The sequence below is a fragment of the Nerophis lumbriciformis genome, linkage group LG01 (genome assembly GCF_033978685.3).
Source record: "Nerophis lumbriciformis linkage group LG01, RoL_Nlum_v2.1, whole genome shotgun sequence".
NCBI lineage: Eukaryota > Metazoa > Chordata > Actinopteri > Syngnathiformes > Syngnathidae > Nerophis > Nerophis lumbriciformis.
Genome location: NC_084548.2, coordinates 38,633,073 through 38,650,579, shown reverse-complemented (window position 1 = coordinate 38,650,579; position 17,507 = coordinate 38,633,073). Strand labels below are relative to the sequence as shown.

The 17,507-nt window shown below is 39.8% G+C and overlaps 1 protein-coding gene across 2 annotated transcripts in view; it reads right to left on the bottom strand.

Annotated features, from left to right (window-relative positions):
* zbtb46 (zinc finger and BTB domain containing 46) overlaps window positions 1-17,507 on the bottom strand; it is a 102,209-nt gene that overhangs the window by 53,406 nt on the left and 31,296 nt on the right. For both annotated transcript variants that reach the window (XM_061980937.2, XM_061980930.1), the window contains exons 2-3: window positions 9,216-9,436; window positions 8,224-9,124 (exon numbers count right to left, since the gene is read on the bottom strand). In XM_061980937.2, coding sequence (XP_061836921.1) covers window positions 8,224-9,124; window positions 9,216-9,401 — 1,087 coding nt within the window. In that variant the 5' untranslated portion in view covers window positions 9,402-9,436. The remainder of the gene's footprint in view (window positions 1-8,223; window positions 9,125-9,215; window positions 9,437-17,507) is intronic.

Sequence of the window (17,507 nt, the reverse complement as noted above, 5' to 3'; positions counted from 1 at the left end):
GGGAGGGGGAGAGAGAGAGATAGAGAGAGAGAGGGAAAGAGACAGAGACAGAGAAAAAGTTGATATAGAGGTGAGGGGTGATTCTAGTCTGCAGGTCTCAGGTGAGTCCTTAACTGCCTCTTCATTCTAGAGGATGAAGGTCTGAGCTCCAACAAGACAAAACATGCATAAGCGCAGCAGCTCCCAGAATATGAAAATTATTTATCTTTTTTAAGCTCGCATTTGTGTGCATGAGAGAGTGTGTAAGTGTGTGATCAAGGTGGAGGGTCGGATAAAGATGTTGAATTTGAGCATGATTGTTGATTTTATCAACAGCTGGAGGGAAATGTGTAATACTAAAGAACCCATAGAACAAGGAGTGCATACATCAGCAAAAGCCCTGAACATTGCTTCTATTATAAGATTTCTTTTTATACATTTTCAGAATTTTGCAGGATAGGGATTAAACATACTTGCAAGTAAGGAAGCAACGATTATAGATTTTGAATGTACAGATATAGTTTGAGTAATAATCACATTTTTACGATTATTATGCATTGATTAATTTCACAACAAAAACATTACAAAACCTTTTTAGATATTTTGATGTTATTTGTTACTGTCTGAATAATAGTAACCAAATAATAAGATATTAATAACAGTACAAAATAAGAAATACGAACAAAAGTATTAATAATAATGCATTGGTAATTAATATTTGTATTATTAATAAAAGACTAAGATGAAATTTATTGATCCCCAAGGGAAAATGTTATTAACGCTAGTGTTATTATCATCAACTGTCATCCATGACTATTTATTAATTTTTAATAATGTATGTTATGCTGCGTTAATAATAACTAGGAAGCACACAATTAGATCCCATGGTATGGTGCTGGTATTCTACAAGTTCCTGATGTAATGTTAGTGTTTTACATTCGCTATATTAACTTACAAAGCCTTAAGTTTATTCAACACGAATAGGAAGAAGCAATCGCTAACGTTAAATGGTCACTGAATGACAGGAATACCTGTTGCTGTTTGTTTACACCAAACAGACTCAACGCTCAGCTACTATTGGAAGTGACAAATTTATATTTACTTCAATTGTTCATGAGGTAACTTGCCACTAACATCATTTAATACAGTTATTAGGCCTCATCTTTACTTTGCCGTGTAAAGCGGTGCCATATTGGACATATTAGACCCTTTAGCCGCAGATTTCTTTTGGCAGGTTTTGAAAATGAGTGAGCCATTATCTTCAATGACTCCCTGGTAATTTTTTAGGTACCTGAAATGTTCCCACAAATAAAATGTTCTACTTTGTCCTGCTGCCATTTTAAGATAGGGTTGAATACTGTCTCGATAGGTGCATAAAAACGCATGCACCAATGGTGTAACTTTGTTTTCATTCCTTGCAGGTTGTGCAGAAAATAACCTACTAGCATAATGTCTGTTAATAGCAAGTTAGGAGGACACACGGTTTAAGTAAGCCTTTGCGATGAAATACCACGGTTAAGCGTTGCATCCCTATTTGCAAGGATATCTTAAAACTGTACACAGAAAGTCACAAACAAAACCAAATGCTGAGAAAAATATAAAATTATTAATCATGGCACCCCCGTGATGGATGGAATTAATCATGGCTTTGGTTATTCTATTTAATTACACTAATCAGGTGCTAAGATCGGTAGGTTGTGAGTTCAAACCCCGGCCGAGTCATACCAAAGACTATAAAAATGGGACCCATTACCTCCCTGCTTGGCACTCAGCATCAAGGGTTGGAATTGGGGGTTAAATCACCAAAATGATTCCCGAGCGCACCCACTGCTGCTGCCCACTGCTCCCCTCACCTCCCAGGGGGTGATCAAGGGTGATGGGTCAAATGCAGAGAATAATTTCGCTACACCTAGTGTGTGTGTGACAATCATTGGTACTTTAACTTTAACTTTTACCTTTAATAAAAAAATATATTTGAGTCAGAAATGAAGAGAGTGCTAAGGACAATCATTGATTCACTATATGGTTGTTGGTTTTGTAAATGAACAGCCCAAAAACAATAATTTCCTCTCTCGCCCTTAGAAAAGCACACATTTTAGAAGTGTATAAAAGGGGCAAACACTCCAAATTGGTGTCAGTTAATTTTCTGACAATCAATTCCCTGATTGACTCATTTTGTTAGCGTGACATGGGAAACCAAGAAGGGGTGAAATTAAGCATCAATGGCTCGCATACAACATGTTCTTTAAACATCTTGACAGCCTTTTATCTGCTGATGCTTTTCATCCCAGGTCAGATCGAAACAGCGGGTACCAACCTAAAAATAATTTCTGGTAATTATTTAAAGGTTTACAACATCAGCAGACAGAGCAGGAGGCTATTTAAAACTTTTCTCTTTAAAATATTGTCAGCTCTAATAAAGCCGTGTACAGAAAAGAATAGGCCCGCGTGACTGGCGCGATTCTAAAAACACAGTGCTAAGTTCCAGTCTTTTTTCTAATATTTCTGTCAGCACACAAGGTGAACATACGAAAAGTAGAGTTGCGTGTTATTGACAGGAAGTTGAGTGCATTGTGACCCCAATAATGACATCAAATGAACACAGCAGATGTTTGCAAGGGAAAAGGATCTAAAGAAATCAAATCCTTATTCGTGCAAGTGTTTATGTCAACATGGATACGCTGCATTTTATTCAAATGAACGCCACGACACAGGGCTTAAACACGAACATACACATTATACTTATATGGGAGAGTAATCCAGTCAAATCCCCAGTCAGGCAATCATTGTGTTGTCAGTACACACAAGACAATGTATGACTCTTGCAGATACAGTATGCTTACACAGAAAGACTGATAGATAGACAGATATAGATGATGACAAATAGAGCTTGTGAGAAATACCCCTCAACTTGTGACCTACACCCAAACATAAATTTTTATTTTGCTGACATTACAACTGTTGATTGATTACTAATAGATTTTCCTCACTCCCATCTTGACCCAAAATGGCAAGAAAAAGTGCAACGGTAATTACTGACTAGATAATGGCTGCATTCTATTTAGGTCATACCTTTCTAGAACTTTTGATGGAACAGAACTGTCATTGTTGTACAATTCATAGTGCTTTGTGTCGCTTCCCCAAATATTTGGGAACCGTGTGTCGATTATACAAGCCAAAATTACATTATGAAGACTGAAAACAGCAAATTGAGGCTTACAACTTTAATCTGATTTAATGGGTTTTTTTTCCAACGAAATACAGGAAAATAAGTGTTTGAACATCTTACACTTCAATGTGGATACTGTTGAGTTCTGAGGGTTTCACAGAAAAAAGATTGTGAGTGTAAGGTGAACATGTACAAAACATGTGATAAGTTTTTGCATTTGTTACTCCAGGGATATATCTGGTAAATCTAAGTTGTTATCTAGTGTCAACATGAATCCAGAACACATGTGTTTATTATGTCTTAAAATAAATTTAAAATCTGAACAAATTAATGGTCAAACAGCTTCCTTGCATCTACTACACCCTTTCAGTATGTTGCATATATAGTAGCCTCAAATACACAACTTTCTAATTCTTTGTTCCTTCCATATGCCCTTAAATCTATTTCGGATCATCAACCGCAGGTGACAAAAGCCTTTCCTTACAGAGACTTAAGACTTACGTGGACATAAGCCTGAACAGATCCTGTTTATTTGTGAGTGTCACTTGGTCACGGTATAAACTGACACTAGTTTTGTTCCACTTAATTTTTTTTTTTCTGTGGGAGAATTTAGTGGCTTCACAAATCTGAGGAATATGCCCACAACCAAAACATCTCACCACTCCAAGTGCAGGGCCTATGTGATCCCAAGTCAATAAGAGACAACCAATCCCCCCCCAAACACACAGAAACTACCTTCCTGTATACTTAAGGTGATCTCAGGCTCAAGCGTAGTGTGGGCGGAGCTGAATGTCAGCAGTCAAAGCTTGCATAGTCGTGCGCAGTGCAGCACAGCAGTTGACTGTGAAAGGTCTGTGAAACACAACATTTCCCACAATCCTTGTGTGTTGTTTATATTTGTCGATCATTCCGCCTTACACTGACACCAAAGAAGGGGAGTTGCTCTGCCTGCTGGCTTTGGAAAGTAGTAAAATAAAGATACGGTGGACGGCCTTTGAATGAATGAAAGTGTTGCAACCAGTGTTTCAGGAGTGTGTATGAAAGTGTTTCAGTAGTTATATGAGAGTGTTTCAGTAGTGTGTGAGAAAATAAACTCAGTAGTGTGTAAGAGAGTGTTTCAGTAGTGTGTGAGAGGATTTCAGTAGTGTGTATGAGAGTGTTTTAGTAGTGTGTGTGAGAGAAAAAAATGTCAGTAGTGTGTATGAGAGTGTTTTAGTAGTGTGTGTGAGAGAAAAAAATGTCAGTAGTGTGTATGAGAGTGTTGCAGTAGTGTGTGTTAGGGCTGCAACAACTAATCGATTAAATCGATTACAATCGATTATAAAAATAGTTGACGATTAATTTAGTCATCGATTCGTTGGATCTATGCTATGCGCATGCGCAGAAACTCAGTTTTTTTTTTTTTTTAACCTTCATTTATAAACTGCAACATTTACAAACAGCTGAGAAACAATAATCAAAATAATAGGTGTGTAACAGTACGTGTATTTGTATCGAACCGTTTCGGTACGGGGGTTTCGTTTCCACACGGACATATTAAGTAGCGTACTGCACGTTGTGTAAACAATACTCAAAATGCCGGACATTTGAGGCATTTAAGAAACACCGCCCTGACAGCGCCGCAAAAGAGGACATGCCCGATGAAAAGAGGACGTATGGTCAGTCTATCCTAGCCCGTTAGCTGCTATCATGCTAGCAAAAGAGGACTAGCAGTGATCGGTTTCACCGGACGTGAAACCGATCGCTGCTAGCATGACCATACGTCCTCTTTTCACCACACATGTCCTCTTTTGTGGGGCTGTCGGGCGGTGTTTCTTAAATGCCTCAAATGTCCGGCATTTTGAGTTAGGGTTGTGTGTATTTTCAATATACATTCAGGGTTAAGAAGGTTAAAAACACAACAAATTGTGCGTGCAGCAGCATTCGTGAGGGAGGGGGAGAGCCAGAGAGAGCGAGAGAGTTGTGATAAACGTGCATGCGTCGTCAGGCTCTGCTTTTTATCGATACATTTATCAGATTCAATTTTTTATTATCTATAGCAGGGGTGTCAAAAGTGTGCATTTTTGTAACATTTTCCTTGTTTTATTTGGCAAGTTGAAAGAACATGGCGCCAGTATGCTGTTTTTTTTCAATAAAATACTGGAAAGGATAGAAATGTAGTTTGTCTCTTTTATCCGATTATTAATCGATTAATCAAAGTAATAATCGACAGATTAATCGATTATCAAATTAATCGTTAGTTGCAGCCCTAGTGTGTGTGAGAGAAAACAATGTAGTAGTGTGTATGAGAGTGTTTCAGTAGTGTGGGTGAGAGAAAAAAAAATCAGTAGTGTGTATGAGAGTGGCCCTGTGATGAGGTGGCGACTTGTCCAGGGTGTACACCGCCTTCCGCCCGATTGTAGCTGAGATAGGCTCCAGCGCCCCCCGCGACCCCGAAGGGAATAAGCGGTAGAAAATAGATGGATGGATGGATGGATGAGAGTGTTTCAGTAGTGTGTGGGAGTATTTCAGTAATGTGTATGAGAGTGTTTTAGTAGTGTGTGTGTGTAAGAGAAACACATTTCAGTAGTGTGTTTGAGAGTGTTTCAGCGGTGTGGGTGAGAGAAAAACATTTCAGTAGTGTATGTGAGAGAAAAACATTGCAGTTGTTTATGTGAGAGCATTTCAGTAGTGTATGTAAGAGGTCATTCTGAATAATGGCCCTAATGGCCCCTCGTAGACTTGTGTGCTTGCTTGCAAATTTCACTTCAAAATAAACCCTGACTGGACTTCAGATAAAACTGTTACCAAGTTTTGCGTAAACAAATAAATTCAAATAAAACTTTCCAAAAATTTTCGTGAATGACATTCTGACAATAAAATTGTATTTGCGTCCAAATACTGGGCTCTTTTTCAAGTGAATTTAAATTATGCAACTGAGTATTAACCTGTGAATAATCACGATTAATTCCAAATTTAACAGTGTGATTATTCTGCTTAAAAAAAAATGACAGCTCTAGTTTTCAACCTCAAAAACATCCTCTTCTTGCTACAATACAGAGTCTTTAAGAAGTTTAAATTCCTGCGTTTGCATGGCCACTTAGTCTTTTACACATACAGGAAGTGAAAGTCCATTTTTACCACTGTGTAGAGTGTGTCTCTGTTTTTTTGTTTTTTTTGGGAGAATGTTTGTGAGGTCAGAGGTCAGTGGAAATGGACAGTGGCCTTTGATGGGGTTGAAGTTGCAGCTGTCAAGTTCTTCCACAGAAAACTCATACAAGCACGCCTTTATGGGTCTTGCTTTGTGAACTGAAGCACCGTCAGGCTGGAACAGAAAGGGTCTTCCCTAAACTGTCTCTACAAAATTGAAGGCGTAGACTGTCGAAAATATCTTAGTAAGAGCAATAATTAAGCCCATTATTGTAATTTTGTGCGTGTCCCATTAAATAGAAAGCAACAATGTTCTGTCCTCTACTCCTTTACTTCCTTTCCTTTCTCTCTTTACCCCACACATCTAACACTCCCTTCTGCCAATCTACCTATTTTCCTTCCGCTTGCCCTTTTCAAAGGTCCTTCCGTAAATCCCACAGAGAGGGGGAGGAGCTTAGGTTGGCGAGGACGCACTGGTAATCCGTGCAGTGACCCAGGTCAATTCAATTATCCTGTTTTCTTTAGCTGTGCGACGTGTGTGCCCATTTCACAGCCAACTCCCTTAATGCGCCCAGGATTAGCTTCTCTTACTTTTAATGATCTAACTATCGACGCCTTGGGCCTACAGCACACTTACTGTCATACACACACATACCAGTACACACAAAAATGTACACACACACACACACACACACACACACACACACACACACACACACACACACACACACACACACACACACACACACACACACACACAAACACACACACACACACATACACACACACACACACAGGTAAGCGTTTCTGATGAATTTGTTTCTGAGTAAAGCAATTCATTAAACATTATGAGGCTTCCTGAAAAGAAAGAGTTTCAGGTTTGCTTCTTTTTGTGCTACATAAACAAGAGTAAGAAGAGGATTGTATCATCTGCATTTAACCCCGCTTTACCCCACACCTCCATGATTTGAGATAATCATCTTAGTCCTAACACGTTAGTGTGGAAGCAAGCTAATCTACACCTTTGAGGATGAGAAGAGGTCATTACAGGCTAGTAAACTATCTTACTTTGAATAAAAAGCACACTTTTCAAACTATTTTTAAGACAAAATTATACTTAACAGCACAGAGCTGTTTTAAAATGGAAACATGTGAATTGCTGAATTTGTGTGGGCTATCGTTTGATGGAGGATATTAGACAATATGAAAGAACGGACAGTTTATCGTTTTGATTCTGGATATGACAGTCCCTTCATGCCATCGTGACTCTAACTGCAAATACATTCTTTAATCTGCACTTTTAGCTGGACGCACGCAATGATATTAGGAATGTGCCAATCGATAGGCCACCGATCAGTATGCGATTTTCCTAAAAAATTATGTGATCGCCATTGCCGATTAATGCCTTTTATTACAAACGCCGATACCCGCTGGGTAACACTGTATTTATTATTATTCTGCTGGCTGACAAGCAGCTAGCAATTAATTAGGTGTCTCCATACACAGTGTGGACCCGCTCCTCTAAGCTAATAATAATCACTTCCATTACAGGGAAACATTTTTTATTTTACCTTACATAATCACTGGAGGACGAGGCTGAACATATTAAACGGGTGAAAAAAATAAGAAACTACGTTAAATATTGTGTTTATATTGTTAAACTGTCAATAGGACTCACCCTAAATAAATAGAAACATTTACAGTTAATACATGTGATTGGTATCGGTACTGGTATCGTCCGATCTCACTCGTGAATGATCAGTATTGGAATTGGCAGCATAAAACCCTGATTGGAATATCCCTAAATGATATGTTTTTTCCTTGCACCCCCATTTATAAACTTTGAATAATCAGCAAAATCAGTACACATAAACAAGACTTCACTAATGCTTTGCTGTATATAAGACATCAATGTTTTGAGTGAAAGAAACAAAACACAGACTTACTTGGAATATCCTGTCCATTGTAGTTCCAGCCAGCCACAGCCAGCATGGACGGCAGAGGGGATCCAGGCCTACTGTCCCTGTCCCAGTTCCTCTCGGCCTGCTGGGTTATATGTCTGACTGTGTCCTTGTTCTTCCTGTTCTTCCTCCGCCCTGACCCTGTCAAGGGTTGCCAGGGTCCGTCTCCACCTGCGCTCGTGCCCCCTGCCACCTGATCCCTTTGGCTATGAGCGGCACCCCTGGGGGTGTCCCGGGGATGCAAGGAAGAAGCAGGGGACACCTGTTCCTCTTTAACGCTGACAGGCCTGTAGTCGTGTGGCCAAGCAGGCTGGGAGTCATGGCAAGCTTCCTCTTGGCTCTCGTGGCTCTTGGGGGGTTCTTGGTCCTCCTTGCCATACGTGCTGCCTCCCTCGTGGCAGCTGGCGATGGCCGAGTCCCCGGAGGAGTTGGCAGGGCTGGTGCGTCGCGCCAGCCAGGGGGAGGTGCTGCGACCAGACATGATGGAGGCGAGAGCTTCGGAGGCCATGCCCACTATCCCACCTCCTCCTAAGCCTGTTCCGGCTACTCCTCCTGCTCCTGTGATACCAACACCTCCTACGCCTCCCCCACCGCCACCTCCTATGCCGGCTGCGGTGACAGCTCCCATTTCAAAGTCTGATAGTTCGTCTGCCATCTCAGAGCGGATGCTGATGTCCAGGGCGGCCTTAATAAAGCTGTGGCACGCCTGGACAATATCTGTCATTTGTAGGTAGCTGGCGGCAGACATGACTTCAATCACGTTCTTACTGGTGAGAGCGAGGTGAGCGGAGTACATGAAGTCCAGGATGGCTTTGAAACCTGTCGCAGTCACAATGTCCAGGTGAGTGACTGTAGTCTGGTGGTGTGGCTCCGCCCCTTTTTTAACCTGCCGTGTCAAGACAATTGACGCTTATTTATCAAAGGAATAGACAACACGGAAAATGACAAAACTTTTCAAACTGACTGTAGAGGCTCACCTGGCAGTATAGAGTCTTGAAGTAGCGCGAGGAGCCCAGAAGAACGTTCTTGTGAGCCTTGAAGATCTTTCCATCCACAATGACACAGGCGTCACACAGGATACCGTGTTGCCTCTGCTCGTTGAGCTCTCGGAGGAGCTGACGGTAGTGAGAAGAGATCTCCATGTCCTCCTTCCTGTTGTTCATCTGGGTAGCTGAACAAAAGCCTCTCCTTCAATAGTCTAAAAAAAAGAAAAAGATACACGGTCAATTCTTGGAACTTGAGATGAAGTGACATTTTAATTTGTCAAAAGGAATCTTCTAGGGGCAAATGACACAAGAAAGTATAGAAAAGACTGAAAGATAAGTCTGTGATATGTTAAAAAATATTTAACATTTTCATTTTCGGGAGGGGAATTCAATACAAAAATAATATCTAATTTAAATCGAACAAAATCAAAATTATTATAAATGACAATGGTCAGCACCTAAAGATAGTTTTGAACTATATTTATTGTATTTCAATGTACTATACGCTCAATTATCATCATATCTCCTGCTATTGTGTAAAATACGGTCGCATTGTTTAGGCCACAAAGATTTATTATTGATGACGAGTCGCTTAAATGAATTTGAATCAATATCACGCCAGCATCGTTCCTTTTCGCACTTTTATTCCTTTAGGTAAATAATTGCAGCTAAACTAACATAACAGTACTAAAAAAAATACTTTCTGATTTGAAGGTCATGTTTGCAGACATCTTGCACTTTAAGTCTGCTGATTTATTTTTTACTGTGATTATATACTTTGTGGAATCATATGTTGCATTAGGGCTGGGCAATATGGCCTTTTATTAATATCTCAATATTTTTAGGCCATGTCACGATACACGATATATATCTCGATATTTTGCCTTAGCCTTAAATGAACACTTGATGCATATAATCACAGCAGTATGATGATTCTATGTGTCTACATTAAAACATTCCTGTTCATACTACATTAATATATGCTACTTTGAAACTGTCCATGGTTCTCGCCCGGAAAAGGGTGGAGTGCCATCTCCGGGTTGGGGAGGAGACCCTGCCCCCAGTGGAGGAGTTCAAGTACCTCGGAGTCTTGTTCACGAGTGAGGGAAAAGTGGATCGTGAGATCGACAGGCGGATCGGTGCGGCGTCTTCAGTAATGCGGACGCTGTATCGATCCGTTGTGGTGAAGAAGGAGCTGAGCCGGAAGGCAAAGCTCTCAATTTACCGGTCGATCTACGTTCCCATCCTCACCTATGGTCATGAGCTTTGGGTTATGACCGACAGGACAAGATCACGGGTACAAGCGGCCGAAATGAGTTTCCTCCGCCGGGTGGCGGGGCTCTCCCTTAGAGATAGGGTGAGAAGCTCTGCCATCCGGGGGGAACTCAAAGTAAAGCCGCTGCTCCTCCACATCGAGGAGCCAGATGAGGTGGTTCGGGTATCTGGTCAGGATGCCACCCGAACGCCTCCCTAGGGAGGTGTTTAGGGCATGTCCGACCGGTAGGAGGCCACGGGGAAGACCCAGGACACGTTGGGAAGACTATGTCTCCCGGCTGACCTGGGAACGCCTCGGGATCCCCCAGGAAAAGCTGGAAGAAGTGGCTGGGGAGGGGGAAGTCTGGGCTTCCCTGCTTAGGCTGCTGCCCCCGCTACCCAACCTCGGATAAGCGGAAGAAGATGGATGGATGGATGGATGGATACTTTGAAACTTTCATGCAGAGAGGGAAATCACAACTAAGTCAATTTACCAAAACTGTATTTATTAAACAGTTATTAAGCAGTGGCACAAACATTCATGTAAATTCCAAAAGTGAAAGTGCAAGATTGTCAGAGACATTTTAAAACAAGCTATTAGTGCACTTTTGTGCGTGATGTCACTAAAATGACATATCAAAACAACACTAAATTAAAGTGCACTTTTTGTACAGAAAGCCATTACAATAGTTTAAAACATATAAAGTGCACTTTTGTGCATGATGTCACACAAGATATTTCAATAACTGTCAAATAAAAATGAGCTGCATAATAGGAAATCAAATAGTGTATGTCCTTCGCTATGTAGTAGGTTCCTGCGGACGTTATCTCCTTCTGTTGTTTACTTTTTTTGTCATACGGTGTTGATCTGGAAATGTTTGCTTGGGCATTTTGTGGGTGTGGCACCGGCCGGAGATGTTGATATGCAGACTTTCAAGCACTCTTCATTCTCTAGCCGGTGATTTTTCAAATGGTGCTACACATTAGCAGTGCTGCTACTTTTTGTAGTAACACTTTTGCCGCATACAAAAATATTCCCGCTTGAAGCCAAACCACCGCCAGACGATGGAGTCCCTGCTGTTTTTCTTGGGAATTAATTCTTCCTTCATTTGTTACCACACCGCTAGCATCACAGCTAACTTTACCATGTCGCTACCTGTCCGCTCCGCGAGAGCGTATGACGTTACGACAGTATGTGACGTATGTAAGAAGGTGCGCTTGTTTTATGTCTCTGGGAGAAGCAGAGACAAGAAAGAGTGAGAAAAGCCTGAAGTGTAATGCCCGCAGCTAAAAGCAACTGTGTGAGGATGTATACTCGAATATCCCGATATAGTCATTTTCTATATCGCACAGAGACAAACCCGCGATATATCGAGTATATTCGATATATCGCCCAGCCCTATGTTGCATTTATGTTTCTTTTGTTACAATTGAATTTGCTATAATAGGTTTTAAAAATGTGTTAAAAAGAAGTCAGGGAGTCAACGTCAAACTCGAACGTATACAGCTGATTCTAAGCAATAATCGTTTGACTATTTGACTAATCGGACAAAATAATCGCTGACTAGTTGACCATTAAAATACTTTTTTAGTTGCAGGCCAAAGAAATAAGTCTATAATGTGATTTAGAGGCAGACGTTGAATCCTCTAATGCAATGTAATGCACTTTATTTCTAAAGCCTGCCATTCATGAATGCTCGCGTGCAATTTAAACATCCTACTTGATGAACTTGATACGTAATATACATTAAACCTTTAGGAAGGGATGGTGCAGAGCCATGCATTGTAGTTGCTGATGGTGTTCAGGCCTGCAGCTCCTCTGGTGAGTTTTATGTAAGATGTGAATAACCAAAGTGTTCTTGTTGTGTAAAAAGTAAAAACACAAATATAAGATTACAAAATCATAAATATAAAAAAACATACAATAAAACAACCATGATAAATAGACTATGATGACTAACATCTGAAAATACGAATATGAATGTAATAATTAGAATTTTACTATATGGCTTTAAATTAGGGCTGTCAAAAATAACAAGTTAACTTAAATTTCAATTTAAAAAATGTTCCTTGATGACATTCTGACAATAACAATTGTACTGTGTCAAAATATTAGGTTTCTTTTTACATTTTATTTAAATCATACACGGGAGTAATAATCTGTTATTAATCATGATTAATCTAAATTCAAAAGTGTGAATAATCTGATTGTTTTTATTAAAAAGTTATTTGGCAGCACCATTTTAAATATAAGTGATTCATTTTCTTGGGGCGTTGTTTCACTTCTAATGTAAGGCGAGGGAGAATATTTAGCTAAAAGACAAGGCTAAGGATCTCTCAATAATGAATGTGACATAAAGACAGTGACATCAATAGAAGGCACATCTCAACCGCTGTCGTTTGATGTCTAAAAACAGACCAGCAATAAATACACAGAAATATCTGTGTTTAAACACTGTCTGACGGGTTCATGTGAGTGTGTGTGTTTGTGTCGAAGAGAAAGTGTGTGTGAGCTCATTATAACTGACAGTTACATTGTAACACATTCACTAAAGAGTTGATAAGGAGAAAAACACCTCATTTAGGACAGACCACATTAGTGTGAAATTTACCATTAAAATCAGTCAACACAACCTTACTTCAGGGACTGCCTGAGACAGAACTTCTCTCTGGAACTTTTACCTCTGCACTTCTGATCTTGCACAGTTCAGTCGAGGTGATGAACGCGCTACTCCCTTGACAACTACAAAGAATAGACCATTAATGGCCATTTGAAGAGCAACGTAATTCTGTCCGTGTGCATGTGTTGCACTGTATTAGTACACACCAAAAGAAAAAGAAAAGTCTGATTTTTTTTCTGGTCTTTAGAACTGTTTTTTTTATGGGCACACACAAAGAGATGCATGCAGGTGATCACAAAAGATAGGGGGATAAAGAACGGGATAATGGGGAATATGCATGTTGCTGTATTGAAACACTCAAGATGATGGCGGGAAAACAAAGAGAAGCGAAACCCCAAACATGCACACTAAAAGATGAACACACATTTAGGCAGTGCATTAGCCGGAGCATTAGCAGCTGCCTTTCCCGCTCTCGTCTCGGCAAGGACTAAATAGCGGGGACGCCAAGTGTTACCAAACGCAGGGGTGATTTGTTTTGGGAACGCCACAGCTGTCAGGTCTCATGGGCCACTCGGGGAGATGACAGCTCGTCTTGGCCAAGGTGACAGCAACGTTTGCTCCGGGGCCGGCACACTTCAGGTCATGTTTAGCAAAGCTCTGCTCAACCTGATGGCTTGTAGGATCACATACATCCACAATGTCTCCCACGTCGGCTCGGACAAACACGTCCTCCTTTGAGCAGCACTGGACGAGTGGATGGTTAAGAAAAGTTTGATACCTTATTTGTTAATTCCCAACTATATACTAGAATGTATTTGAAGCAAGGAAGAGTGACATGTGCAACTTTGTGTTTCATAAGGCAGCTAGATACAGTTTTATGTTTTATGTGTGTGTATTTTCCTCTTGCGGACACACATCTGAGGAAATCAATTGCCATTCTAACCTTGAGATATTCTTTCCTTTCTGTGTTGGCCTGATGGAAACTAACAAACCCAGTCGCTTTAAAGACACGCCATCCTTCTGTCGCCTTTCAGGGCCACTTGCACATTCAACATTGTAAAGCCAACCTGTTTCTATAGGGTAAAAGACTTTATACAGCCTCAAGTAACGCTAGAAATGTCCTTCATTCGCCATAACCTCATGATATATTTGTCATTTTTCTTGTAGCTAGATACATACAGAGTCAATCTTCAACGAGTTGTAAGTAACAACAACAGCCAACTACAGTCAAACTTCCATCACTGGCTGGAGCCTCAAATGCCAATATCAATGTTCCAAATTTCCATCTAATTAACAAGAAGCACAAAACCACAATGTAGCAGGGTTGACACGGTTAATCAAATAAATTGATTAGATTTTTTTTTTTATTGCTGTGATTAACCGTTTAATTTTAGTTTAACTGCTAAATATTGATCAAATGGGGTACACAAAACTTACGCTAACATTGTTTCCGTAGGGCCAATGCAATAGTGCAGCGTTGATGTGTGGGTGCCTTGAACTGTGTGGCGAAAAACAGTGCAGAGTATATTTTAATTATTTTTTATCAAGGTAAACGTGTAAAAGGGTAATTTCAATGTTGATTTGTGCCTTTAATAGAAAAAAAGAATGAAGGTTATGGAAAGCAGAAAAATGTTGGTTTGTTTCAACAATTTTCCTTAAAATACGCATTGAGGCTGTCAAAGTGTTTTATCCGATTACTCGAATAATCAAACAAAATAATCGATAAGATTACTCGATTACTAAAATAATCGATAGCTCCGTACTACAAAAAGTGACTTCTTTTTGAAAATATGCAAACCAATCAGGATCATTTGTGAACATTGAGGAGGCAGTTTTGTCAGAAGCAGGCAAATAATTCATGACAAGATGAAGAAAGGTTTTATGTCTTAAGATGTAATGACTAATGTTTAAACAATTTCACTTCTACTTATTTATGTTAGGAGTATTGGTAACCTACACAGAAAACCATTCTTATAAAGGTATTTGAAACAAAAGTGTTCATTAATGACAACACACTAATTGTAATGTGACGCAGTTAGCTGTTGTGACTTATTTAAAAAAATCAGAATTTTTGCTTCAGCATCCTTTGTAATTGCCTAGCGGTCATTAACTTTGCAAAGTCTGCATGCATTATAGCCCACCATCTCCCTTCTCCAAGGATTTACTTTTAGCTACGTATGCCCCACACAACACACACAAACGTGCAGGAGATGATTAATTTTGACCTTAAAAACTGAGCTTTTGGAAAACTCCAGCCAGGATGAAGATATTAAAAAACTTTGGCCTTAGTGTTTGTGTATGGAACTTCTGACAGCTTTGACTTGTGTCATAAGAAATATATTTCATTATGTCATGTATTTAACCCTTATTTAAAAACACAATATGAGTAATGAAGTTATTGACTTATGGGTGTTGCTTGAATTTTTGGCAGTGATTGGTAGAAATACCCTCCCAGACATTGTTTTTTTAAATGTTGGTGTTTTCTGGACTATATGTGCGGATTTTTAAATATTAGGACATGTCATTTTATACCTACAATTTTACTTTACTGATGAACAGAGACGGCATGATGTGCAACCAGTTTGGCTGATTTTTCTGTGGACATAATTTCTTTTTTAAACACCACTGTTGTGGATGAGAAGGGGACATCTTTTAATTTGGACATGGTCTTACAGTTCCATCAAATCTATAGATAATATAATACAGTATATTATAATTATATAAATATACAATAAATATAATGGCTTCTATCGGATACAACTGTGAAATTGTTCTTGTTTTCTTGGCCCCTTTACAAACATTTTCAAACATTCTTGATGGATATATGAAACAAACACTTTTGTTAAACAAAGCATCTGTTATGTACATTTTGAAGTACAGGTGGACTCAAAGCATGATTAAATAAAAGTTGCTTGGTTTTCAATAGGATAAAGAAGGGAGTACGTCTTTGAATTAAAGTTTAGTGTGAACATTGAACATTGCAATCAGCACATGCAAAAGATTGCCTTGAACTCAAGTTAAAAAAAAACAGTTTTTGTGCTCACATTTCATTTCCTTTAAGGGTTACTTGAGCTTACAACTGCTATATATTTTGTACATACAATGTTTTTCTTCCTTCTATGAATTTTCTTGTGTTTTTAGTTTCAGTAAATATGCTACCAGAGCTCAGACAGCCTGTCATCCTTTTGACTCCAAATGAGAAGTTACTGCCCCCCAATCAAGAGCCTCCTTCCTTAAAAGTCACACACACACACACACACACACACACATACACACACACATTGCTCCTGTTCGTGAACACATAAACATGTGTGAGACCTAAAACACACACGCTTAGCCGAGCCGTCATGGCGTCACAGCCGCTTTGTGGCGGTCACATCACGGCAAAGTCACTTTAGGCCAGACGACTAAAGTGATGAGACGTGTGATGGAGTGAGAGGACGGGGCTTCTTCCTCCTTGTGTGTCCCTCCGTTCAGCCTGTCGCTCCAAGCCTCTCCTCTGCTTCCTTGACCCAGACAGTACAAGGTCCCTCTGGACCAAGTACAGAGCCAAACTTTGTTTACATGGACAGCTTCCACTTTGAAAACCTTAGCATGTCTGTCCATTGATGTTCTTATTCATCCAGGTCATTGTATTCTCAGACTAACCAAACGGTCCAATTGCAATTGATAGAATGCCTTGATCTTAGCATGTGTGGTAAAACAAGTTACTTCTACAGTAAACGTCATGTAATACTTTTTATATTATTAGCATGGGAACAATGCAGGTATTTCCAGGAAGTGGTGATACAACATCCAGTGATGAACACACTGCGCTGAAAGTTGCCACCCTCAGCTAATCACTCTGCATACAATGTCTACTCCTTTGCTCAACAAATGTGACAGTCTTGCACATTACTTGAAAATGTCTTCAGTTGGATGCAAACAATTGAATGAAAACTGACTTGCATCTCTCATTAGTGGTTGGAATGTTTTTAATGCTAGACACTTTTATGTATTGGGGGTGAATGAGCATACATTTTGTACTGTTGTTAGCACTTAAAAGGCTCCGTGAGCAATGCGTCAAATAAGTGCATGCAATTGAAAAGGTTGAGTTATTTTATATGATAGCTTTGACAGCAGAGACACAATTGTTCATCAATTAATCAAACAATCAAGGGTTGGGTTTGGTTCTTTAGCTCCCCTTAACGCTCTCCAATACTTTGGACAATTGTATGTTTCCAACAGTTCGGAAAGCCTTTTTCTGTTTCAGCATGACCTTGAACAAAGCAAAGTCCATGAAAGCAGGCTTGGATGAGTTTGATGTGTAAAACCTATGGTAGAGAACGATAAACCGATACGATTGGATATCCAGTTTGACAAATGAGCGATTTAGCTCTGTCACAATTGATAATAATTAGTTGTGAAT